The sequence below is a fragment of the Haliotis asinina genome, chromosome 1, assembly GCF_037392515.1.
Source record: "Haliotis asinina isolate JCU_RB_2024 chromosome 1, JCU_Hal_asi_v2, whole genome shotgun sequence".
NCBI classification, from domain to species: domain Eukaryota; kingdom Metazoa; phylum Mollusca; class Gastropoda; order Lepetellida; family Haliotidae; genus Haliotis; species Haliotis asinina.
The window spans coordinates 91,273,402-91,299,725 of NC_090280.1; the positions used below are offsets into that span (position 1 = coordinate 91,273,402).

At 43.8% G+C, this 26,324-nt stretch overlaps 1 protein-coding gene across 1 annotated transcript; it reads right to left on the reverse strand.

Annotated features, from left to right (window-relative positions):
* On the reverse strand, positions 1-26,324 carry LOC137284192 (kinesin-like protein KIF3A). Its single transcript, XM_067815920.1, has 7 exons — positions 26,207-26,324; positions 8,020-8,332; positions 3,696-3,818; positions 3,185-3,343; positions 2,478-2,593; positions 1,415-1,520; positions 1-486 (listed from the first exon to the last, which is right to left on the reverse strand). The coding sequence occupies exons 2-7, from the start codon at positions 8,311-8,313 to the stop codon at positions 295-297; spliced, it is 990 nt and encodes a 329-aa protein (XP_067672021.1). The 5' UTR covers positions 8,314-8,332; positions 26,207-26,324; the 3' UTR covers positions 1-294.

The following is a 26,324-nucleotide window of genomic DNA, read 5'->3' on the forward strand; positions in this document are numbered from 1 at the left end:
TTTTCTTCTGTTTGTCGGTTCAGACAGAAATACAGTTGTGAAGACAGCAGACGGCCAACTTCTGAACTGTCTAAAACTGATTTTTCTCTGTTAGAAATATTAGGTCCCGATAAAATCATCCACATCATGTCTATATGATGTCATAATATTGATATCTATGAGTAAGTAGTACCCTTGGTGTATGTATGCTGACAGATTGTCTGTCCAATTGGCACAAAATAAGTTCTGAATTCATCAGCCATGCACCAAACCCTGACAAAGTGTCCTTGTTGATAATCACAAAGTCAGTGTTGGTCATTTTGGAGGCACGGCCTTGTGGCCCCTGCTGTCTGCCCAGGATTTGAGTAGCTGGTCTTGCTGAGTCAACTGTTTCTCCATCTTGCTGCACATAGCTTTCAGCTCCTTCACAGTGTGATCTCTGTCCTTCACCATCAGGTGGGCACGGTCCAGCTTGGCCATCATGTCAGGGCAGTTTGAGCAGCTTCCCTGTCAGGGGAGATAACAAACTGTACACTACCTGGTAACTACACTGGAGTAGATGTTGTTAGCGAGTGAGTGAGTTTAGTTTTATGTCACACTCAGCAATATTGCAGCAATATGGCAGCAGTCTGTAAATAATTGTGTCTAGACCAGATAATAGTGAGTGATTGAGTGTAGTTTTATGCTGCTTTTAGCAATATTCCCGCAATATCACAGTGTGGGACACCAGAAAATGATCTTCACATATTGTACCCATGTGGGGAATTGAACCTGGGTCTTTGGCGTGACAAGCGGACGCTTTGACCACTAGGCTACCCCACCACCCCTGCAGCAATAGTAGCAGTAGTATTAGTAACAATAGTCATGTTAACATGCACAGGGGTTGTTGTACAAGAAAGCTTCAGCTAAGATCACTTTGCACAACAACACCCTGGTTGCAGTGCAGAACCATCAAGATCAGAATGGCCTTTTGATAAATATTGATCAAAACTCATACAAATGAAGAATGTGATATCCATACTTACCAAGGAAAGTACTCTCTACATCGTAAAGAATGTCTCACAGGTTTGCATTGTGGAAAAAACAGAATCACCCCAAGATTCATTCCATAATAGCTGCCCTAGACTTGTTACACAACTGAGTCTATCATATCAATGCAAGCTGGGTGGGTGATATTAAAAATCTGGACACATGAGTTTTTCTTTTTTCCTTATCCCAATGTTTGATAAGTTGCTAATCTGTTACTGGAAATATGTGCATATGTAATTTAAGACAGATGAGGCCGGTAAATCGATCCAAGATGTAGTGTAGGCTTATTGAGCCTTGGCGATATAGAGGATGAGATTTCTGGGTTAGAAATCCTATTTAAGAACTTTCAACAAGTCAAATTTCAGAAAAAGCTCCTTTCATTTATAGTGAGGCAAAAATACATTACTGTTTTGTTCTTTGCATAAGCCTTGAGTTTCATCCGGAGGAGGTCAGCTTCATCCTGAATCCGTGCTAGTTCCTTGGTCAGCTCTTCCAGCTGTTGTTGCCGTTCCCTACAAACAGATGTAACATTACCATGGTGATAAGGATCGAGATGCCAATAATAATGATATACTAATGGTCATCAATGACAAGAATCCCTTCTTCTGTCAACTGACAACTCTCGAACCTTGAGAGTAAACCTGATCACTTCCTGTCAACCCAACCTTTTCAACCCATCCAACCATCCATATGATTCTTCTCTGTCCAATGATTGCCATAAACGGCGACTCAGCTTGTCGTAAGAGGCGACTAACGGGATCGGGTGGTCAGGCTTGCTGACTTGGTTGACACGTCATCGGTTCCCAATTGTGCAGATCGATGCTCATGTTGTTGATCACTGGATTGTCTGGTCCAGACTCGATTATTTACAGACCGCTGCCATATAGCTGGAATATTGCTGAGTGCGGCGTAAAACTAAACTCACTCACTCACTCACTTCTCTGTCCATTACACCCCTCCCTGTTCAGTTGACAGCTAATGTCCTCCCTCTCCTCCAGAACCCTCTCACCCGTTTGTTCCTTCCTGTCCATCTGACCCTTCCCTTTTGATTTCATTCTACCTTACTATGATATTTGGGGTAGTGCCTTGCCTAGTGGTTAGAGTTCGCGTGTCTCACAAAGACATGGTTTCGATTCCCCACATGGGTACAATGTGTGAAGCCCATCTCTGGTGTCCCCCACTGTGATATTGCTGGATTATTGCTAATAGCCTGGAAAAACCAAACTCACTCACACCCTGTTCATCCAACCTCTACTTATTCATTTGCCCCTTATGTCCATGTGAGCCAAACCCCTTCCAATCCAACTGTCCCAGTCCACCTTACTGCTTCTTGATCCATCTCCCCCATTCCCTGTCCATTTCATCCCCACCCCTGGTCCATCTAACCCCACCCCTAGTCCATCTTAACCCCACCCCTGATCCATCTCACCCCCAGCCCATCTCACCCACTCCCTGTCAACTTTACTTACCAGGAGTTCCCCTTCAGAGCATCAGCCATCTGCTGCTTCAGCCTGTTGAGTTTAACATCACGTATAGATATCTCCTTGTCTTTTTCGGACAACATCTCTGCATACTTTTTCTCCAACTGTGACAGATCACACCATAAAATACATTATCCATGGAAGTAATGCCTTAATATGAGTGAACAATGTCTTAGGCTGCAGTCAACATTATTCCAACTACAACATTATGATATTGAACAAACTTTATGGTGAATGCAACAGTTTGATACAGACTTTAATACCAGTGTCATTCATGCTTCAGCCTGCTTCGAAACACTCATGAAATAAAACAAGTTGTTGTCCATAACATTTGTTCAATACTGGGCATCCAAACTTCTAAAGTGACGCTCAAAGAAGTTATAACACTATGGTATCTAAATACCAAAATCTGCCCTAGAAAATCTAGTGGCAGACTACATAAATAGCCTTCCATACTGCTGTCAGACACTTGTATTTCTGAAGTGTTTCATTATCTACTGCCCTTCACTTATGCCATGCTTCCAGTAATCACTATCTATCCCAAAGCCTGGCAGAAGCAGCCTGACAGATAAATTGGATACACCCCATGGAGCTGAGAAAGCAACTGAAACAAACACTGATTTACTTACCACTGAGTGGACACAGTGAAATATTAACACGCATTGATATTATGATGGTACAGATCACATCCTCACCTCTGTCTTCTGTTCACTGAGTTTGCGGGACATATCTTTGCGTATTGCATCTACCCGATTCTGTTCATCCTCCAGTTCTGAGCGAGTCTCCTCCAGTAGTGCCTGAGTGTCTGCATGTTTACTTTTCTCTTTCTGTAAGACAGCCTTGTGCTCTTCACCCTGAACAAGACCATTGTTTTACTGAAAACCATCTTCATCAGGAAAGATGTACAGTAGTCTATAGGGTTAGTTTCACCCTTGACATTTCAAACCAATCTTTCTCTGCCAAAACATGTCAGAACTAAAACAAATATCAAAACAAATCAACATTGTGGTTACACCCCATCCAAGATTGTTGGAATAAGTTCGAGCATGTGTGTAGAACTTATTCCAAACTTAGATGAAGAGAATTATTCTTTAAATGGTTTAAATATAATTTAATCTCACTCTCAGTAAGATAGAAAAAAAAAGACTAAGGCTAAGAAATGATAACAAATAAGACAACCTACAAGGCAACATTAAGTGGTCTAACCTGTATCCGGATCTTGTCCTGAAGGTCAACTATCTCCTGGTCTCTCAAGGCCAGTAGAGCCCGTAACTCCTCAATGATTCTTTCTAAGTCTGCAATCGTCAGCTTCAGCTCTTTCTCTCTTGCCTAAAAATACACACAGTGCAAACAAGACTTGATTTTTTTATGTTTCCCTCCACTTCTTTCATAAACAAGATGTCAAAACTACAACAACTGAGTCATTTAGAGTAGCATAACTTGTTCTTGTTTTTAGAAAATCAAATATCAATGGCCATTTTTAATGAAAAAAGACATAAAGGTAATTATTATACATATTTTTGATGGTGCTACTGAATAAATCGTGTTCTTTCATGTGACATGGTAAGCAAAAATGTAATTTTCTGAATAAAATTGATATTTTATACTTATCCTGACTCATGTCTAATATGATTAATTCCTCCCTTGATGTGAAGATAGTAGAACACTTGAAATCCCTGGAAGTTCCCTCCTAAATGAAGCAGAGGTACAATACACTCATCCATTGGAAGCCTCCCTTTCCAGCCAATATGGTCACTTGACCAGCCATGCTTGTCACTCTCTCTAAAACCTCATAAGCCTGACATGAGAATTACTGTGAATTCAAAGTGCCTGAGAGGAGCGGTTGGGAGGGCTTGATGACATGAGTCGGCATAAGTATAAAATATCACTTTTATTCAGAAAATTACATATTTTCCCTTATCCTGACTTATGCTTATAATGCTTACAGAATCCAACAGAAACGGCTGTGGGTCAGGTGGATTCTTTTGACTGCCACGTAAGTACGTCCAGTACTTTCCCTCCTTTGGGAACTATAACGGCAGTTGTTCAGTCCTGTTCTTCCAATATTCATCTGTGAAACTCAACTCCTTTGTGGAACCATTAGCTGTTGTGTGACAACAAGTGACCCAAACTGGTGAATGCCAGTGATGTCGTCTGTGGCGATGTCCTGCAGGTAGTGGATGGCAAACACTGTATTTGATTTCCAAAAGTGTTGCTCCATTATAGTTGTTAGTGAACAGTTTCCATTTAGAGCAAGTGCTGACGCCAAGGCTCTCACTTCATATGGATTGGAAGCTTATGGAGGTTCAAATCCTACTGCTTTGCAGGCCCTCAGTATAATGGCTCTCATCCATACTGAGGTTGTGTCCTAGATGTACAATCTCACGATGACTGAAGTCGAAATGTGTGTGCAGAAGCACGTATTTCTGACATCCATGCTGCACTTGCTAGCGTGAGTAGAAACAGTGTTTCTGTGTCAATAATTCAAGCGATGCCCAGTCTAGTGGCTCATAGACATCATTCGTGAGGTGTTGTAGTAATCCCAAGCTGAGGCCTTAAATCTGATCCCCGGTTTCATGGCCACCAAGTATGTCGAGAGTGTAGAAGCTTACAGTCCTCTGGTATGTCGTAGATGACATATGTAGTCCCCTACTTGAGGACATGTGGCCTTCACTGCAGTGAAGCCATTCTTCCCAGCGTCTTTTTCAAACCACATCCATTTATCATTGTGTAAGGTGCGGATAGATCTATGTAGAGCTAAGGTGGCTGCCTTCTCTGATCTAGTAGAATATCCTTCATGTTTTAAGCAGGCTTTGATATGATCCAGAAGCTGGAATGATGTAGGATTGCCAAGTGCTGGTAGCGTTCCTAGTTCTTTGATGATTACTGGGAACCAGGCCAGTAGGGCATGACCAAAATCAGTTGTATCAGCGTCGTCTGTGTTATCTTTCTGATGATTTTTGGTAGTAGTACTGAAGGGGGGAACGCATATGCGTATACGTCCTCGTCTGGTCAATTCCTGCGCCAAAGTGAGCAGACTGAGTAGACACTGCCCTGTCATAGTAGAGAATAGAGCTTGCTCTATCATGGTTTGAATTTTGACCCACCAAACCTCTGGGATGACAATGCAGTTCAACGGAGTGAGGAATCAAATGCCAAGGAACTGAAGATCTTGTTGTGGCTCTAATGCAGATTTCCGTTGCCATCTGAGTTGAGTTAGCAGCCCCACGGTGAAGTCTAACTGTAGTCTGAGTTGAGCTTGAATGCCGTCTCCAGGTGAAAAGCAATGTGAAGTCCCTACTGATGTAGGTATGTGACGACCAACTTGTTGACCCAAATATACACAGGGTTGAAAATATTCCAAATGGTAGAACCATCCACTGATATTGCTGGCCATTGACTAGGAAGCGCAGATATTTCCTAGAGTCCAGATGTATCGGTACATGCAGGCAGGCATCTTGTAGATTGATGCTAGCTAGATAATCCACTGGACGGATGAGATAAAGGATCATCCTGAACCGTTCTGGTTTCAGTAGATAATCTTTGTTGGACTCCTTCATGTTGTATATGAGTCTTTTTCTTGGAGTTTTGCTTGGGTACAAGAAAGATTGGGGAGTAGGATCCTGGTGTTAGTCGATTGTAGTGTAGTTTTTAGACTGTGCCTTTCTCTAGTAGAGATGATATGTGACAGCTGGTTTGCCTCGTTTGATCCCTGGTGTACATGAAGAGTGCTGGGTCTCATGTGCGTGGTGGTGTTGCCTGTTGTGAGATCTTGTAGCCATATCATAGGATCCTCCTGATGTAATTGTCGTGGAGGAGTCTCCAATTCCTCCAGTAGCGTTGCAGACATCCAACCACTTGTGAACCACGGGAATGGTTGGGGCTGGAAGACTCCAGTCATTCTGAACCTGATCTTCAGCGCTTTTCTCTTTTAGTACTTCTTGTCTTTTGCTCTCTGGAGCCCAGAGAATTTGGACTTGTTGGAGTAATGCTGAGATATCTGCTTGAGGACAGTAGTCAAAGTGTCGATCGACTTTATCATCATTACTTCCCTTGAGACCTGGGTGACAGATTTAGCGACATCCTGGAATATTGTAGATGCTGACCAGGGAGTCTGATAGAAGGGCCTAGTAAAGCTGTCGCCCCAAGATGACACTGAAAATAATCCTTGCCGGCATAGTAGATTCAATCCTGCAGCTATAGAAGCTAGATGCTCCAAGATTAATTGTTGATCCTTTCTGGTGAGCGCAGAAAGGATCATTCTGTCTTCTCCAGTCTCCGAGTTGGTCTTCTTCAGTCTCCGGGTTGCTGAACTGGGAGATGAGAGCCTCATTGATAGCCCTGGAACAGGCGAGTCCGAAGAAGGTATGCCAAGTGGTTGTATTAAGTTGAGCTGAACAAAGCTGACAAAGTTTCAGGGATTGTAGATATTGGCGCAGTTGGAGGAAAAGTGTTGATGTCCTTGTAACACAGTGTTCTATGAAATAAACTCTCAACACTAATCTATTTTCACTTTAATTCTGCTTGCATAAATGCATACAGTTGGAACACTGTTCACAACAATCTAGTCCTATTGTAACTACAATGAAAAACTATCAATAGGTATGGCAAATGCACCCTATTAGCTGGAGTCATAATAAAAAATAATGATAGGCCGTCAACTGTACAACCTCTTGCCAGTCTAACATTATAATTTGGCAGGGGTCGTCAAAACACGACTGCTCAAGTCCGAAGTTCTAACAAAACTGTTCAAAACTGCTATTGGGGAAACCTCGTGCAGGCTCAACTCCACATGTTTCACGAGGTGAAATTCCACGAAGTCAAGAGTGTTTGCGCGAATGTCCGTATTTCAGACCAAGTCTAAGTTAAAGAAAATGCGTCCAAAACATGTGTAATTTTAAATATTTCAACAATACATTATGACGATAATAATTACAATCCAAAAACTGAATACGACACAATTTAGTTTACAGGACCGAAATATAAGCAAAGTCTTTTCGCCATATCGGGACCCAAAGTGCCTCCAGCCATCCTCGTCAGGCAATGAAGGAGAGAGTGACAAGCATGGCTGGTCATGTGACCATATTGGCAGGAAAGGAAAGCTCCCGATCAATGAGTGTATTCTATGTCCGCTTGAATTAGAAGGAACTTTAAGGGATTTCTAGTGTTCCACTATCTCCACACAGAGGGAGGAGATAAGCACAATAAGCATGAGTCAGGATAAGGAACTATATGATTCATATTTTGGGACTATTCCATACAAATTTCACTTTGCTAAAGGTTAAATTCCTGAATCAAGGCAGTATGGAAATCAATCTGAATCATTCTAGAAGATTGGCATCTGACTGTTCAAAGAATCTATGCACCCTTTCAGCTCAAAATTCAACCCTGACATTCATCCTAATCTTTCAATAGCCATAGTTTATATTAAGTAAATATTACACTATGGTAGAGAATCGGTGCATGTTATTTATCAAAATGGATCCACTGTTTCATCCTGTGATGCACTTACATTAATTTCGGAACTTACCAAAGCATCTTTCAGTTCTTTTCTATCCACAAGGTCCTGTGACTTGACACTAGATGATCCACTGGACCGGGCAGAGTTCTTCCCCTTGTCTGCATCTCCTGCACTCTCCCTCTGTGTGGATTCTCTTGATGTAGGCGGGGGCACAGACATTGCATTGCCTTGGATACCCTCATATGTCCCATCTATCTTGTTTATCAGTCGAGGGATATGTGGTACTTTGTCTGGTGCTGAGATATTGTGTCGGAGTGATCCAAGAGGTCGCGTTGACTTTGTTTTATTTCCTGTTCGAGACATAGTGGTGGTAATCAGTCAGCTGAAAGCAGAAGTATGACTGTCTGTATTTGAAATTTAACTTAATATTTGCTGAATCAATATAAAATATTATTACAATGTTATTAATGTAAGTGTGATTTCTTTCATTTTTTGCAAACAGAAAAAGTTTTTTAACATTGGACTCATGATTTGAAATTCACATAAATATACAAGTCCAAAACTAATGAAGTTTCAGTGACATTTTGTTGTGGAACACCAGGAAGGTGGTGGATTGGCATGTTTAGAAATAATAATAATAGTGTAACAGTTTAATCTATGGGTGTAGACATTACCTGATGTCATATCCTCGTGTTAGGGGTTTTCGACGATATAAGACAAAAATGTAATTTTTACCTTTAGTATCATTTTAAGTTTTGGTTTTGCTAACCTTGAGTGATAAAGGTATATTCATCTATTTCACACAAAAGTATCATGAGTTTCCAACAAAAATAACGTTGATGACATCGTATCGGTGAAACTGTAGCTGCATTCTACATCCGGGTATTTTGTATGTGTTTTCGATGATGAGCCATACTTTTCCCTCCGCTCTGTGAGAGAGTGTTTTCATCATGTGACTTCCTGTTTCATACATAACCTGTCATTAGCAGATGACTGATCATGCTGAATTTTGCTCGCTATTTTTTGTTCTACAGGAAATTGATTTTGCATCTGAAGTGGTATTAACGATCGAGAGTAAATAATACTGATGTTTACATGCTCTTTAAATAACTTAAAGGGGCACTGATGCGGAGCAATTTCCGTGGACTGGTGTAAACTTTTGTTATTGTTTTTCTCCCTCGAGTACCCGGATGATATCCCAGAATTCGTGACTGGTTCGTGACCTCTGCTGCGCATTCCGTAAGCGCAATTGATAGTTTAATAATAGACAGATCAACTTAGGTGAAGTCATTTTTACTTCATTACAAATGTATTATGAAAACAAATGAAACACTTTGAAGGTTAATCATCTGCCAGTGGTAGAAATGGTAAAAAACTAATAGGACGGAAAAATAATGAAGCCAATGTACGTCTCTATATTTTGTCTAATAACACTAATTAGTTTATTGTCATATTTGTATGATTCTCAAAATTAATAAAAGAACACACGATCTCCTTATACTCATAGTAAATTTCTAACATAACAGCAACATTTATACATTGTATAGATTGCCAATGTGGATCCTATTTCACACACATACGCGATCTAGTGTGTGTTTTCTGTCATACAGATTCTGCTGAATGCTACAACAAATAAATTAAAACAAAATGCAAATAATGAATGTAAAACAGACTAATTTTATAGCAACAATGTCAGGCTACTACCTTGTTCAGGAATGTATCCATCAATATCCACGTAAAAGAAATCGTATTCCATTCATCTGCAGCTGGTAAATAATCCTGCTCTATGTCGCGTGTCTTACAACTGTCTAGTTTGCGAAAAAGTAACACATCGTTTCACGTCTTTCGTTGGTGAAAACCAGATAAACCTCTCATTGGTCTCCCAAGATAGCACACCTGGCAAACTAATTGCATGATGTCCACTATTCTAAGTAATTTAGTTAACCAATAATGAGCAATCAATCAATCAACGCAAGGGTGGTTGATTCTTTGAAGGGAGGATGTTGTTTTTGCACTCACTCTTTACGACAGGGTGTAGTCATCTACACACACTGCCTTTTGACAAATCCGCTAGAAGATAAAAGTAATTAATCAATCAGTGTGTTATCGGTTAATCCTTTGATCGATGTTTGTTTTTGTAACTCAGCTGATAAACCCTCTTGCATCACTTACATGCACATATTACATAACATACAATACATTTGCCATCACAGACCTTAATTTATAATGTTGAGTATTTACTCCAGACAGGAGAAATGCCAAATGGCAACCTTTGTTGAGTAACCAAAGTGGTGTTACTACTAATTATACCTGTTATAAATTCACTAATTGACCATCCAGAGAATGATGACAAATAACACGTGTAGCTTTACACCATCAAATGCGAGTTACAGCAAGGAAGATGTAATCTCTGTGTCGCATGCAGCCTGAAAACACTTAGGGGCCGAAACTGTTTTGAGGATACCAACGGAATTTCGTTACATAAGGAATACTCACAGGCATTTGCTGTGTACTTGGGTAAATAGGTGAAATAAGGGGTTTTTTTACGTAAGAAAATTTTCAGATTTCTCTACCAAAGGCAAAGAGTAGTATAGGGAATGACAGTTCTGGACCACTTTCAAGAAATGTCTCTACAAAGCCTTATTTATTAAATAAGGCTTTGGTTGGGTCATTAGCTCTTGCTACTATTACCCCTACTACAAAAAAGTTGGCGGTAATTACTATGCCTACTTTGTGTTGGTTGGAGGTAACACTGTGCCGTACGGTACGATTAATAATTCTTCTCTTACAAACCCCCTACCCGGCCCACCCCTCAAGTAGTACAAGTTAGGTTCGTCGGCTTTCATATCCACTTTATCTATGTTGTAAGTTTTGACTGACCATATAGGATCGGTGGCTCGCTTACGGCTATCGCCCTCGTGTTCCCCAGGCTGGTATAGATACATTACCCCTACTACTTAACGTGTGTTGGAAGTAACACTGTGCCTATGTCATGTTTATATCGATGAAACAGTTTAACGTGAACCGCCTACGATCTCTTTGGTGTTCATAATAAAGGCTTGCTGGGCTTTTTGTATCCCCTGTTCTATGTACTTTTTTTTCTCGTCCTCGCTGATAGCAGACTTACGAGACTTGGATCGAATATCTTGTTTCATTCCGTTATATTTTTTGAGTTCAGAGAGGATTGAACGAAACTCCTCTTCTGAGATCTTACTATCAGAGAGTGCCGTGGAAATACGCTCACTCACTGTGTTCAGCTTTGCTTCGGCCAGAACCCTGATCTCGTCGTGTTTCAATGCCTTACGATTAAGTCTGCGTGATACTAACTTAAGCGCCAATCCTGCTAACCCTGCCACCCCAGCTGTTATTTCAATACCTAGCACTATAGGTGCAGCCACGATGGTAGCCAACAATCCAACACCTGCCGCCCCTAGTCCCATGCTGGTTGCCATAAGGGTAGTGTCAGCCCCGTCCACGATATTGAAAGCTCTATTATACTTTTTACATAGTGCTTTCCGCGTGTCACGGTCTTGTTCTAGTTGACGTTTCACATCACATAACTGCCTCAAGCGGAACCCATCTACGGTTTCCAGCGTCTTCGCTACTTCCTCTACGACTGGGTACAGACCCATCCTATAATGTATATTTTGAAAGATATTGTAATTGGGTTTCAGTTAAAAATCTATCAATGAATTTGAAGTCTACAAGTTCTAGACTACTAGTCAGGGCAATAGGTGAGAGGCTAATAGACTTTTCTGTTGTAATAAAAACCTCACGGAGGCTTATTAAGTGGTTTATAGGACCCGTGGTATCCTGTTGTATAACAATACGACAATATTGTACGTGTACGTCAGACCAGTGTATTGACACCCCGGGTAAAATTTGGTGTACTATTGGGGGGGTTCCATGGAATATAGTCGTAAAGAAGACTTCTATGATGAGGGTGAAAGGGGAGGATATTCTATCAAGATTACTGCTAAATGTTAATTTATTGTTTGGATAAACACTTAACCCCTTTTTTTCATAACCAGTAGATGGTATGTGTACTAATGTATTCTCCGGAATGAAATCCCCGGCCCAGATACCGTTGTTCTTAATCTTAGAGACAACCCCATTATTTAATGTGATATAAGGTGAGGTGAATGTTAAGTTGATCAGCCATTTGGGCTCTTTTAAATCTGGTAATGGCACCCGTCTGTACACGTTGTCTTTGAAGTGTAGGATATATAATTCATCTTCCTCACCAGGCTGATCGAATCCCTCCGTATCTCCTAGGTCGTTAAGCGTAGTGTTGGGATGATGACTGGTCATTATTATACTATTACGATATAATTTCCAACTGGTTTTCTGATAATAATTCAGGGGTTAACTTCATACCCATGAAGTGTATGTTGTTAGGCAGGAAGATATTGATTAGTGATATCTTGTTTTCCACGATCACGTTGACCCCCTGCAGACTGGTCTTGGAGTCGACACCCACCCGCACGTAAACATTGCAAACTTGATACTGATGTTGTTTGCCCCACCCGAGTTTGATCCCCTTCACGATCTCGACATCATTCCCCGATGGTTCCCCTAGGTAGACTTTGATGATCAGTGTTGAGTTTGCCGGTAGATCCTCTAGTATAGTGACCACACCTTCGAATTCAGACACCAACTGCAATTTCACGTTTTGTATGGCTGGTTTACTCGATAGCATGTGGGCTGCTATAGTGTTGACTGGGCTGACGACTACGCTACGTCTCTGAGTTGGGACGTAAGCCACGAGCAGAGTTCCATTGTTCACGACTTTGTTTAGGTGGTTGTCTTTGTTATCAGTGAACACGTAGGGGGAGACGAGTCTAATATTGAGAAACCAGTCGTTATCGGGTAACAACACCCACTTGTCATCTTCGGTGAAGACGAGCATATATGGTTTGTTTTGGACGACGGTAGTGCTCTCAACATCGTCTAAGTCGAACAGTTTACCACCGAACGATGCGTATATTATCCAATTATTATCACCGGTGTTGACAAGGGCGTACTTAGTGTTGACTGTTGCTCTTGTGGTATCTATCATATCACTTAGGGTTCCACCGGAGGGGATTTCAACGCGTTTGTAAATGTTGTTTTTCAGTTGCAAGGCGTACGATTTACCATCTACTCCGGGAGCGTCGAAACCGCGCGTGTCTCCGAGGTCGGAGATCCCGATATTGACGCATTTTTTCACTCCGGGCCCTTGTGCGCTGGTCATTTTACATGAAGCGTTAAGCTGAGGTATCCTATATTTACAGGATTATGATTTATATCTAACACCGATATTGTCAGCTCAGGTATGTTGCCCTGGGTTAATCTCTTATACTGCCGTGGTGAAAACGACTCGGTTCTACCGTCGTTGTATTTCTCAGTTTTTACCGGCACTGCTCTCAGTATAGTGGAAGGGTGACCTCCTTGAATGTTATACGTTGTGCTCACCTGATCGAGATGAATGTACAGGTCTCGGTACGGTACTAGGTCGGGTAACTTCGTGCCTGTGACGGTTGTTGTTGGTTTTATCTCGTCAGGAGACATACCGAGTATCCTCGCTAATGGTCGGCCGAGCCTCAAGGGGTTTCTTCCGTTGTTGATTAACACCACTGTACCGTTTGAGTCGTTCATCTTGAGTTCGGCTCCCAGGGGTTTGAAGACCTCGTCGTTTAGAGAGCACACGCTGTAGTAGCCGTCAGTTATCTGACTGCGAGCCCCACTGACGAACAGCTTATTGTTGCTGACGTTGATGTTAGTCCATTGCGGTAGGTAGGTGATATCGCAGAGTGCGACTTCGAGTTGACCTGACGTGTTATCGATCGCGTGCGTCAGCTGAACGGCCTCACCGCTCGTTATTCCTGGAAGTGTTATGTACATATTATAATATATAATTTATATATTATAATATGGATTTAGCACACTTGAAAATCGTGGTGAATGCAGATGCAGAATGCACGGGGTTTAAAACAACCTTTATTAATATCTTTGAAAACTATGTCGTGTCCGTTAATAACGCGCAGGCGGTGGTAAACTGGAATCAAAACCCAATGCAGTTTTGGCAGAACCAACTCAACTTTGCTGTGTGGTGTGCGACGACAGGGTCGGGTGTGACACCAGACTACGGTATAGACGAACTGAGTAAGGCGGTTATTTTGTTTCATATTTATTATCAAACGAGACGAATATTGAAGGAAATAAGTGCTCCTCTTCCCCAAGATAAAGCGTGGAGTATGACGAATAACCCCTATGATAGACGCGCTTATGAACGTGTTTGTGGGGAGTTTGAGATTCCAACGAATAAAGACTTTCGCCTTCCTGGTGTGAACCATGGTCTCGGTATAGTTCTCGTGTACTTCTACAGGTCCGGAACATATTATGCCGGTTCTAAAGATGGTTCATACAACCCAAACCGTCATACATTTACAGGCCCCACAACGAATGAAAAGATCCATGTCAGCTGTATAAAGCAAACCAATCCTGATGCAGCCACAGCCTGGACTAAAATGATCTCAAAAACATCGAAAGAATTCACTCGTGCTGGTACAATACGCTTGAACGACTCGATTCGAACGTACGTGTGGGCGCTGTTGGGTGCGCAGTCGATGACGCGTTCCAACATCCTAGGTAAGGGAACTGCTTACGACGCTCAGAAACAGTTCGTTTCCAACGTTGAGGATGCTATCAATTCTCCAGTTGATCTCCCGCGGGCCATCGAACGCTACCAAAACGTGTTAGAATACGCCAGATCGAAAGTCAATTACGTGTTCGGCGTGGGGTTGTACATGGCTCCGAGTGATATGCAACTGAGAATAAAAAAAGTGGTGGGTTATAACAACAAAATAGTCATAGCCACGGCGGACCAAAAGTTGGGTATCAACCCCGATATTAACACCCCCTATATCCCACACATCCCACCACGTGAAAAGGGTATAGTGGCGCCACCTCCGGAGCCTAAAATTCAACCAACACCACACCCCCATATTCATGTGGGGGGACCCCCCTATCAGCAGCATATTGATAATAAAACAGCCCTAGTGGTTGGTGGGGTAACTTTGGGACTTATTTGGTTAAAGATTTCTTAGCCGCTACGTACACCAGACCCGCCACGGCGACGTGGGCTGCCCACAGGTTTTGACTGAGCCACATGTCAGTTTTAGACAGAGCGCTCAACAACCACGAGACGATGCTACCCAGGATGCCGGGAAGGGCTTCGGCGGCTTTACCAGCCAGTTTAGCTAGGCCTTCCCCGAGTTTTTTTATCCAGTCTTTAACACCACCGCCTGTGGGAGTGGGAGTTCCCCCGCCGGCAGGTGTGGGGGTTCCCCCTGTCAGTGACACCACCAGGGTTGATATGATGAAACCCAATGCAGTCAGAATGCTGGCGATGGTGATCCCTTGCTCCCGGAACAATATCCGAATCCTGTTGGCTAAAGTTGTATCCTCATTCAGTATTCTATCGATTGTTTCCCGAATACGACTGATCTGGGATCGAAGCTGTTCACGATTCGAGGAAGCGGATTCCAATCGTGTACGTCTCTCGTCTTCTAAATCGCGTAGTCGTTCATTGATACGACGCTTCATATCATCGTTTTCAGTTTCGTTGAGTTTGGTTTTTTCCCTAGCGATGTGCTCGTCGATTTCGTTCAGTTTCCCCATGTTGTTAACGAGTTCTCCACGCACGCGTTTCACGGCTTCGTCTAAGCCGCGCAGTTCCCTTACCGGAAAGTCAAACCCCGGTAACGGTTTGTCCCAGTAGGTGCTCAACAGTTTTTCTATGCTGTCCGAGGCTTCTGTAGCACGCTGTGGTGTCATTTCATCTCTAGTGGTGAGGTGGGATCTGGTAGCTTGCAGATCTTCTTTAACGGCCTTAGGTATTGCACCACCGTAATCATTCATGTTTAGATGTTCACGGATAAATTCGACACCATGGCGGCTGGCTAGAGTTGACAAGGCCAGTGGTTTTTTATTGCTCTTGTTAAAGAGGTCAACCCCTGGGTCAGACTTAAGGCGTAGAACACCCTTTGTATCAATAAAAAAATTCTTATGGTATCGACCCTGTGGTTCAACGTAGTTTTTATCTCTTCTTAAACTTTCATAATAATCATTTACCGTTGTTTCCAAGAGTTCTTGGTTCAATGGTGAACTAGTAAATGAGGTCTCCTGCTCATCATCGAATGCCTGGGCACTAGCGCCCGGCATCTCCGTCATATCTATGTCTTCATCCATTAGTATTAAAAATATATTTCTTTTATATAACAATGTACGGCAGAAAATTAGATCCTTTCAGAAGATTGAGAGAGCCATTAGGCGCCAGAGCCGTGCGACAGTCGGTGACCATCACCAACAATCCCAGCAAGATAGACCAGAATCAAACTCTGCTGGTTAGATTTCCAAACCTTGGTGAGAATGACCTCATTGTACCAGGCACTGTTCGACTGGCGTTCAATATCACGTTGACCTCCGACAACGACAAACGCGAGCTAGTGCGTAACGTGGGTCGAGCCATCATCAAGAAAACTACCGTCAAGATCAGCGGTAACGAGGTGCTGAGCATCGACGACAGCGACGTGTTTCACTGCTACAGGGATCTCTGGAAAAGCGAGGGAGAACGAGTCAATGATGTGTACCAGGGCATCAGCAAATCAACCCGGTCGCGCATAGGGTATGTCTTCACGCAAGACCAGCAAGACAAGCTATCGGACGGTGAAAAGGCCATCGCTCGAGCATACGGGAATCGATTCTGCGTGCCGCTCGACTTCGAGTTGCTCACGGGACACGCGCCGTTTTACCAGGCCGCGCTGGGTGATAGGCTCGAATACGAGCTCACGTTTAATGACTATAGCAAAGTAGTGCGTACGCCGAACGGTGATGAGGCCAGTTATGCCATAGACAACATCTCTCTGGAGTTCGACATGGTCACTAGCCCGGAGCTGGCCAGGCAGGTTCGAAGCCAGTACTCTGGGAAGATGGCTATCCTGTACGATCGCGTACTGAGACATAGATCAGTCGTGCGAGATAAGAGCGACACTGTATGGAATATCAACATGAACGTGCCGGCGCGATCGATGAAAGGTATCCTGGTCGTCCCCGTGGAGTATTACGATCCATTCCGGAGGGACAGCGAGAAGTTTTTCAACCCCGAGATTGAAAAGGTGGAAGTGACCATCGAGGGCGTGCCCAACCAGCTGTTCAGTCATGGTATGAGACCACACCAGCAGTGGGATGAGATAAAAAAGCTACCAGTGGGGGACTACATAACAAAGGACCTGGACCTAGGCTCCGTGCAGATCGGTGAATACCTGACCACCAAGTACGCCCTATGGTTGGACATGCGATCCACGGATGATGATAAACTGCACGGTAGCGGGCGCCGTATAGATAACGGCAGCGAAGGGATAACCATCCAGATTACTAAGAAAGCTCAACCCGCTGGTAAGTTGAAATTATATCTGTACGTTATTATGGACGCGCAACTTAATATAGACAATGGGAGATTCGTGCAAGCCATCTACTGATGGGGGGTACCCCCACACCCCCCGGGGGTACCCACAACTACCCACTGACCCACACTGCGCCATAGTGTGCGGGCAGACTGGCTGTGGGAAGACCGTTTTCGTGTTGGATATGTTGGAGGGTTACTACAAGGATGTGTTCGATAACATCGTTATCATGTGCCCTACTCTGAGCATGAATAAAACGTACGCGCGACCTTGGGTGATGACGGACCCGGACGTACACAAAATCAACCCTGGAACACGTCTGCAGGACTGGTTGAAAGCTCTTCACGAGAAATTTAAAGGGGAACCGACGCTGTTCATACTGGACGACTGCAGCGCTAATCGCGAGATAACAAAAAAGAGAGACATGCTATCGTACCTGGCCTTCTCCGGCCGGCATGCAAATCACAGCGTCTGGGTGCTAACGCAGAAGTTCAACTCGGTGTTGAAAGACCTCAGGGAGCAGACGAGATGGGTGGCCTTATTTCACTGCAAGGACAGGGATTCGTTCGAGGAGTGTTTGAGAGAGAACGATGTGATGAGTAAATTAGAACGGGAACGGGTGAAGAAACAGCTCGCTGAAACTAAACACGCTAAGCTCGTTCTAAAAACCGACCAACCAGTAGCATATATAGTATGCTAAGCAAAGCTAAGCAAAGCTAAGCAAAGCTAAGCAAAGCTAAGCATATAGCTATGATATTTGAAGTATTTGTCGTGTGCAACTTAACCTTCATTTCTCTGTGTTTTGTCTGCATCGGGTATTATATAGTTAAAACTAAATCTTACTTGTTATATTATAAGATGGAGTGTGAGGAATTGCTCGAACAATTGTCGTTGGAGGGTTCCCCCACTGTGGGGGATTCCCCCAAGCGAGAGAAACTGGTGGCGTTGGCTGTTGGCGTCAAAGCCAAACATTACTTTGGAGACTACACTCCGGATAAAATTCACAAAATGTCAGCCGAAGAAATCGATAAGCTGTACGCTAGATACGAGTCCCGGCTCGGAGCAGAAATGACAAAGACAATAGGATCGGCTATGACCCAGATATACACCGGTATTGTGTCACACTTCCTTCCCATTCCACCAGAGCGCCGACTTTACCTGTGGGAGGACCTCGAGAAAGACCCTTTTATCGAACACGCCGTGAGCTCTATCAGCTGCGGGCTGTACCACAAATATGGTATGTTGTTGGCTCCAGTGACGGCGGCGATTATCACAGCAAAACATTGTCAATTTGAGAGAAATAATAATAATAGTATAGATGGATACTGCACAGGAACCAGTGGAGGTACCCCCAACAGTGGAGGAGACCCCTTCACAGGAACCAGTGACCCCAGTGAGGGAAGTGACCAGGCAGAAGAATCCTAAGAGAGTAGCTGCCGGTAAAAAACGGTGGTGTAACCAACATAAAGTGACCAACCCCCGACTGTTGTTGGCTGTAGGCGTAACTGCTGCCGTGGTTATAACATGGTTATACGTGGGGGTACCCTCCCACAGTGAGCCACCACCCAACAGTGAGGTAACCCCCAACAGTGGGGGTGTGGGGGTATCCCCCACCGTCGACCCGCATATCATGTTATAATTTTAATATTTTATATCATATACATAATGTCTGAGGGGAAAACGTTCGTCAACGACGCATACCACGCCACAGTGGTAGCCAGTCTAGCCGTAGGGTACGCTCGGTTGACTAAAATGGTGCTTAAACAACCAACTATCAAGCTAGATTTCAACCTGCAGGATATGGGTATGCTCATAATGAACCTTGGTATGGCGATGGCCACAAAAGACATCCTAGTAAAACAAGGAATAATACCTGATAATATAATGAAATAAATATAGGGATGGCCACGATAGCTATGATGGTCGGTGGGGCGTTAGTGAATGCCCTGGCATTTTCCGGGAGTAATTTCCTCTTCTCGAAACTACGAGATGATCACGCGGCTGAAATACAGGAAGAAAGGAAGCGACACGATCTCGCTACTGAGAAATTACAAAGAGCACAGGACGAGTACGTTAAAAAACGCCTCCAGAGGATCGATTTTATTAACGAACAACTCAAGCGTGAAAACCATGCCATTAAAACATTCAACGATGTCGATGAAGCAATGAAAGAATACTATCTACTAACTGGTAAACAATTGGAACCGCTCAATAAACCCACACTCGCTCAGTACTACACACCATCCAAGGGACAAATGAATCGTGAACTGGGCTTCATAGTGTTGGGTATAGCAGCTACTGCGTTGGTTGCGAAGCAATTAAATTAAAATACCTATATAAGTAAACATGAGACCCGCTCCATACCGATGCGAATACATACTTATGGGGAAGACCGAGGCCTGTGGTAGGAAATGCAGGAATCAGGGGTTCTGTTGTTTCCATATGGGAAGTCCTAACTACACGTGTTCTGTGTGTGGTATCGGGGTTAAAGGACACTACTGTCTATGTAAAGCTCACGGAGTGAACGTAGTCAGACATCAACTCATCTACGAGAATAAAAAAGGCTACATAAAAGAACGTAGGCGACTGCTCAAGATAGACTCCAGTGTGTGAAAGGGTTACCTCCCCTTACTGTGAACCAATTAGACATTGGTTCTCTTAGGTGTAAACACGATGTCTACTGTAAGCGAGCTGAAGAGGGTCGCAAAACAGAGAGGTGTGATCGGGTATTCTCGAATGCGTAAGTCAGCATTGTTGAGATTACTAGGTTTAGAAGCCCCTCCTACGGTAACACAATTAAAAGCTCAAGCAAAACAGCTTGGATACACGGGTTATTCAAACCTGGGGAGAGCCGGGTTAACCGCATTGTTATCACATGCCCCCGTAGCAAAACCTCCTACTGTAAAACAACTGAAAGCCGAGGCACACGATTTGGGTTTAGGCGGGTATTCCCGTATGAGAAAACCACAGCTTTTAGAATTATTACGACAGAATAGAGCTATTGACCTACAGTTCGTGCGCATTGAGCGCGCTGTAGGCAACTATTTGAGAGGTTGGCGCATGCACGTTGATAGAAACATAAACATTACAGATATCAAGCCTCTGATAGCTGATAAGGTCAACCAGGAACTAAATAACCTAGGAAGTATCAAGTTTCAGATCACAGTGAAAATGTCGCTCGATAAGCAGGTTGGGAGTACCACTGAGTATGTTCAGCCTTACTTCCGAGGTCAACAAGAGGTCGCCACACATACAGAGACCATTGACGCATCAATCGATACCAGTTTTCAGCAGATACGAGAATACCTAGAACGCTACACACACTTGGGGTCCGGATGGGCTGTAGATAAAATCGATAATGTCTATCTAGACATAGCTAACTACGTGCCGTTCAGAGGCGGGTCATACCTAGCCTTGCCTCCCTACTATAGGAATAAACATGCCATAGTAAACGTTAAGAATAGAGGAAACGATTGCCTGAGGTTAGCTATCAGGTCAGCCTTATTTCCAGCTGGCACTCATTCAGATAGGCTTTCTAGCTATCCCCAAGACGATGGGCTCAACTGGGATGGTATAGATGAACCCACCCCCATATCCCAGATCACTAAAGTAGAAAAACAGAATAATCTGGCTATAAATGTCTTTGGGCACGAAGGTAACACAACAATAGTACACAGGGTCAGCCCGGTGAAGGATCGCCAAGTTATCAATATATTCATGATCCAACTAGGTGAAAAGTATCACTACACGTGGATAAAACATCTCAGCCGGTTGTTGCACGACCAGTCGAAACACGATGGGGAAAAACACTTTTGTGTACGATGCCTACATAGCTTCACCCGAGCTGATTTATTAGAATCCCACCGGGATGATTGTCAAGGTGTGGGGCAGACGGCCATACGAGTCGACATGCCTAAGGAAGGTGACAATATCCTAAAATTCAGTAACCACAAGAATCAAATGTCTGTGCCTTATATTATATACGCCGACTTCGAAGCCTTAGTTGTGGGGGATACCCCCAGTGGTGCCGCCGGCGAGGCTCCCTTCACCCACAAAACACAAGAGCATAAAGCCTGTTCGTTTGGATACATTGTCGTCCGTTGTGACGGGGAAACGAAAGCTCCGGTAGTGTATAGGGGGCCTGACGCGGCTGAAAGGTTTCTAAAGTGTTTGCAGGAGGAAGAAAAAATTATTAGGAATGCATTGTATAAAATCGCTCCCATGCGTCTGACCCGAGTCGACAGGCTAGCCCACGCTAGTAGCACTAACTGTCACGTGTGTGAATCACCACTTAACGGTGATTCGGTGAGAGATCACTGTCACATAACTGGTAAGTATAGAGGCGCCGCTCACAACGCGTGCAACCTCAAGCTTAAAATCAACCCTAAGACAATAAACATCCCCGTTGTCTTTCACAACTTGAGAGGGTACGACTCACACTTGATCATGCAGGCCATCGCGAAAATCGATGGTAATATAACGTGCATCCCCAACAACATGGAGAGATACATCTCCTTCAGCTTAAACGGACTTAGGTTCATTGACTCGTTTCAGTTCCTCCTGTCGTCACTCGACAGTCTGGTCAAGGCCAACAATACCTTCCCTATCACCGATCGATACACAGACGCCGAGACTAGACCCCTGCTTATGAGGAAGGGTGTGTACCCCTATGAGTACATGGATAGTTGGGCTAAGTTCACCGAGACCAGACTACCCCCTATTGACTGCTTTTATAGCAAGCTGAATGAGGCGTCCGTCTCACGAGATGATTACTCGCACGCGACTAACGTATGGAATAAACTGGGTTGTAAGAACCTGGGTGATTATCACGACCTGTACTTGAGGACAGATGTACTGCTGTTAGCCGACGTGTTTGAAACGTTTAGGCGGACATGTTTCAAGCAGTATAAACTCGACCCCGCATGGTATTACACCAGCCCAGGTCTGTCGTGGGACGCCTTGCTTAAAAAGACCGGAGTTAATTTGGAATTGCTCACAGATTACGACATGCACCTATTCATTGAGAAAGGTTTGCGAGGTGGGATTTCCATGGCATCCAAACGATACGCGAAAGCAAATAATCAATACGTGAAAGGTTACGATCCTAACAAACCAACCAATCACATTCTCTACCTCGACGCAAACAACCTGTACGGCTGGGCCATGAGTCAGTATCTACCTACAGGGGGATTCGAATGGGTACCCCACGTTGATGTTATGGGGGTTGCACCAGATTCGAACAAAGGTTATATCCTCGAGGTTGACTTAGAGTATCCCAAGGAATTACACACATCGCACAACAGCTACCCCCTGGCCCCCGAACGTATGAGGGTTAACCCAGACTGGATGTCTGAGTACCAACATAACTTGTCAGGTGGGCGTGTGACAGACGTTGAAAAACTCGTGCCTAACTTAATGAATAAGACCAAGTACATCGTTCACTATCGCAACCTACAGCTGTACCTGTCGTTGGGTATGAGGCTGACCAAAATACACAGGGTGCTCATGTTCGACCAGAGTCCATGGATGGAGCCCTACATCAGAATGAACACAGACCTACGAAAAAAAGCCACCAGTGATTTTGAGAAAAATCTCTACAAGCTCATGAACAACTCGGTGTTTGGTAAGACTATGGAGAACCTGAGGAAACGCGTGACCGTGAAGCTGGTTCGGTCGAGTGAGGAAGACAAGCTCAGGAGATTGATAGCCAGTCCGGCATTCAACCGTAGTAAGATATTCACAGACAACCTGGTTGCCCTACACATGAAGAAAAGTCACATAAAATTCAACCGGCCTGTTTACGTGGGGATGAGCATCCTCGATTTATCCAAACACCTGATGTACGACTTTTACTACAACGAGCTCAAGAAACAGTACGGCGACAGGTGTGAAGTGCTGTACACTGACACGGATTCCCTGCTGATGGAGATTCGAACCGAGGACGTGTACGAGGACATGAAAAAACACCTTGATTTATACGACACCAGCGATTACCCTAAGACCCATGCCATACACAGTACTGTAAATAAAAAGGTCCTAGGTAAGATGAAGGACGAGTGTGCTGGCACGCCCATAGCCGAGTACATAGGGTTGAGACCGAAGATGTACTCCATACTGAAAGCCGACAATAGTGAGATCCGGAAGGCTAAGGGGGTTAAGAAGTATGTGGTGAAACAACACATCAAACACGCCAGATTCAAGGAAGCCCTGTTCAAGACCCATACCTTTAGGCATAAAATGAACACACTTAGAAGTGATGGACATAAGATATACGGACTGACTATAAACAAGACGTCCCTGTCGCCTATGGACACGAAACGTTGGATAGCTATTGATGGGATAAACACATATGCATATGGACATGAAAAAATTTGAGGCTATTTACTACAGCCCGCGTGGGTACTGGAAAGGAGCTAGCGCAGTAGATAAGCTAGCTAAAATAGCGCGAGTACCCCCGGAGGAAGCCAAAGCGTGGCTTGAAAAACAAGCCCTGTGGCAGATCTATTTGCCGGCACCACGCTACGTGCCTAGAAGGAGGTTCGGTATTAACATACCTAATAGCGTTCACCAGGCAGACCTACTGTTCCTACCCCACGACAAGAGGTACAAGTATGCCTTAACCGTAGTGGACGTAGCCAGTCGTTACAAGGAAGCCGAACCCTTGACCACGAAAGATTCGGCCCAGGTAGCCAGAGGATTCGAACGCATATACAAACGCAGTCCGCTGACGTGGCCAACAGAGCTGCAAGTTGACCCCGGACGGGAGTTCATGGGTGCCGTGTCACAACTGCTAGCCAAACACGATACAAAGGTCAGGCGTGGCACGGCCGGAGCCCATCGCAGCCAAGCCATAGTTGAGAGATTTAATAGGACTTTGGCTGAGCGCTTGTTCGGCCATCAGTATGCTAGGGAGATGGTCACCCCTGGAAAACGATCGACTGAATGGGTCACGAGGTTACCCAAGGTGGTGTCGGCAATCAACCATGAAGTCACCCGTCTCACCGGTAAGAAACCGGCAGACGCTATCAAACTAAAATCAATAGTTGCAGAGTCGGCCGCTCCATTGCGTGGGAAGGAGAAACAGATACCAGATAGGGCCCTAGTGAGGTATCTATACCAGCCGGGGGAACACGAGGGCGATAGCCGTAAGCGAGCCACCGATCCTATATGGTCAGTCAAAACTTACAACATAGATAAAGTGGATATGAAAGCCGACGAACCTAACTTGTACTACTTGAGGGGTGGGCCGGGTAGGGGGTTTGTAAGAGAAGAATTATTAATCGTACCGTACGGCACAGTGTTACCTCCAACCAACACAAAGTAGGCATAGTAATTACCGCCAACTTTTTTGTAGTAGGGGTAATAGTAGCAAGAGCTAATGACCCAACCAAAGCCTTATTTAATAAATAAGGCTTCGTAGAGACATTTCTTGAAAGTGGTCCAGAACTGTCATTCCCTATACTACTCAAAGTCATCGTTTTTTGTTTACGAATTCAAATAAATCAACTCTGTGTTTTTATTATCATAAATAATAAACCATTGTAGCTACCATAGCTACCAAAATTTACGTATGATATTTGCTATCACAGCTGAACCAACACTCAAAACTTACTATATATATATAAAGCTTTGCAATCTTCCGTACTGAAACAAATGGCTTGCTACGTGCCTGTAGACATCATATTTTCATGTAACATGATTAAATATCGAGGTTAAAAACACAGAAATAGGATCAAATTGGATCAGTAACTATACCATCCAAGCATCCGAAAGGAACTACACTGCTGGGATATTTGGTTACGATCAGACAAGGGATACCATGGATATTTTTAAACAAATGGCATATGATGGGCATCCGGCCTCCTGACTGTTTAGGTGAAGAAATTCTGCTAATATGGACAGGAGCCCAGTTCCTTTGTCCGTCACACTCGAAGGAGCGGGCGCTGACCAATTTGCGGTTTGGTTTCGTAATTCGACCGTCGGCGAGAAACATTATTTGCTCCGCATCAGTGCCCCTTTAATTTCTTGATTTCAATTGTCAATAATACTTCTTACGACAGGAACTGGGCATCTGCCCTACCGATGAAACTGTTTCTGCACTCCGATCGCGCATGTACTTCCTCGACATAGCGCTGGCAATGCAATCATTGAAGTCACCAGTACGTCAAATTCAGCTCGCTTTGGGATTACAAGAAAACCCACCCCCCAAAAAATTAGCAAATTGCTTCACTGTGTCAAGTCAATAAATATGTAGGCGTCTAGACCTTTAAATCATGATGGACAAACCAGAGGGCTATATAACAAATAACTTTATAGCTGATCATTGTCTGAATGTTTTATGCACAACCCACTCAACAGATCTTTAATACATTATATATACTGAATGAAATTTGCATAAAAGTAGTAAAAATATATTAAAACCATCAAATCACATTCACAAGGAAACCGTCTTTTTACCAGATTTCATAAGTGAATCCCTGCTAAGTGACTTGGTAAGTGAAAGGCTCAGACAATTAAAAACACTCAACTGTTGTTTATTTTCTTTGAAATTGTTGCCCAAATATTCTAACCGAGACTAAAAAAATGGCTCCTTTGCTTTAATGCTTTAAGCAATATACCCGTGTTTAAAACATAAACATAAAACTTTCTGTAAGGGAGAAAAATATTCCAAATCACTGTGTGTCGACTCCGGTTGTGGGGACTGTCGTTGCATTCATTCGTCCGCCGGAATAAAAACGTCAACCAAGGAACTGTTTGAAGTTTGAAGGACCAGTGCTACATGTGAAAATATGAACTTGAATGGCTTGTACCTCATGTTATGCTGCATGTAATATCCAAGAAGAACCCATGTTGTCCGATAATATCTTTCCGGAAAAACTTCTCAACGTCAGCTGCAACTTGAATAGCGTCCTGTAACCATGCTGAATC

Bases quoted from the DNA above. Each gene is read 5' to 3' on its own strand.
- LOC137284192 (XM_067815920.1), bottom strand. From the start codon at position 8,313: ATGTCTCGAACAGGAAATAAAACAAAGTCAACGCGACCTCTTGGATCA. The intron at 1,521-2,477 runs GTAAGTAAAGTT...ATCTGTTTGTAG, and splicing joins GCTCTGAAGGGGAACTCCTG to GGAACGGCAACAACAGCTGG. The intron at 487-1,414 runs GTAATGTATTTT...CTCCCCTGACAG, and splicing joins CTTATGCAAAGAACAAAACA to GGAAGCTGCTCAAACTGCCC.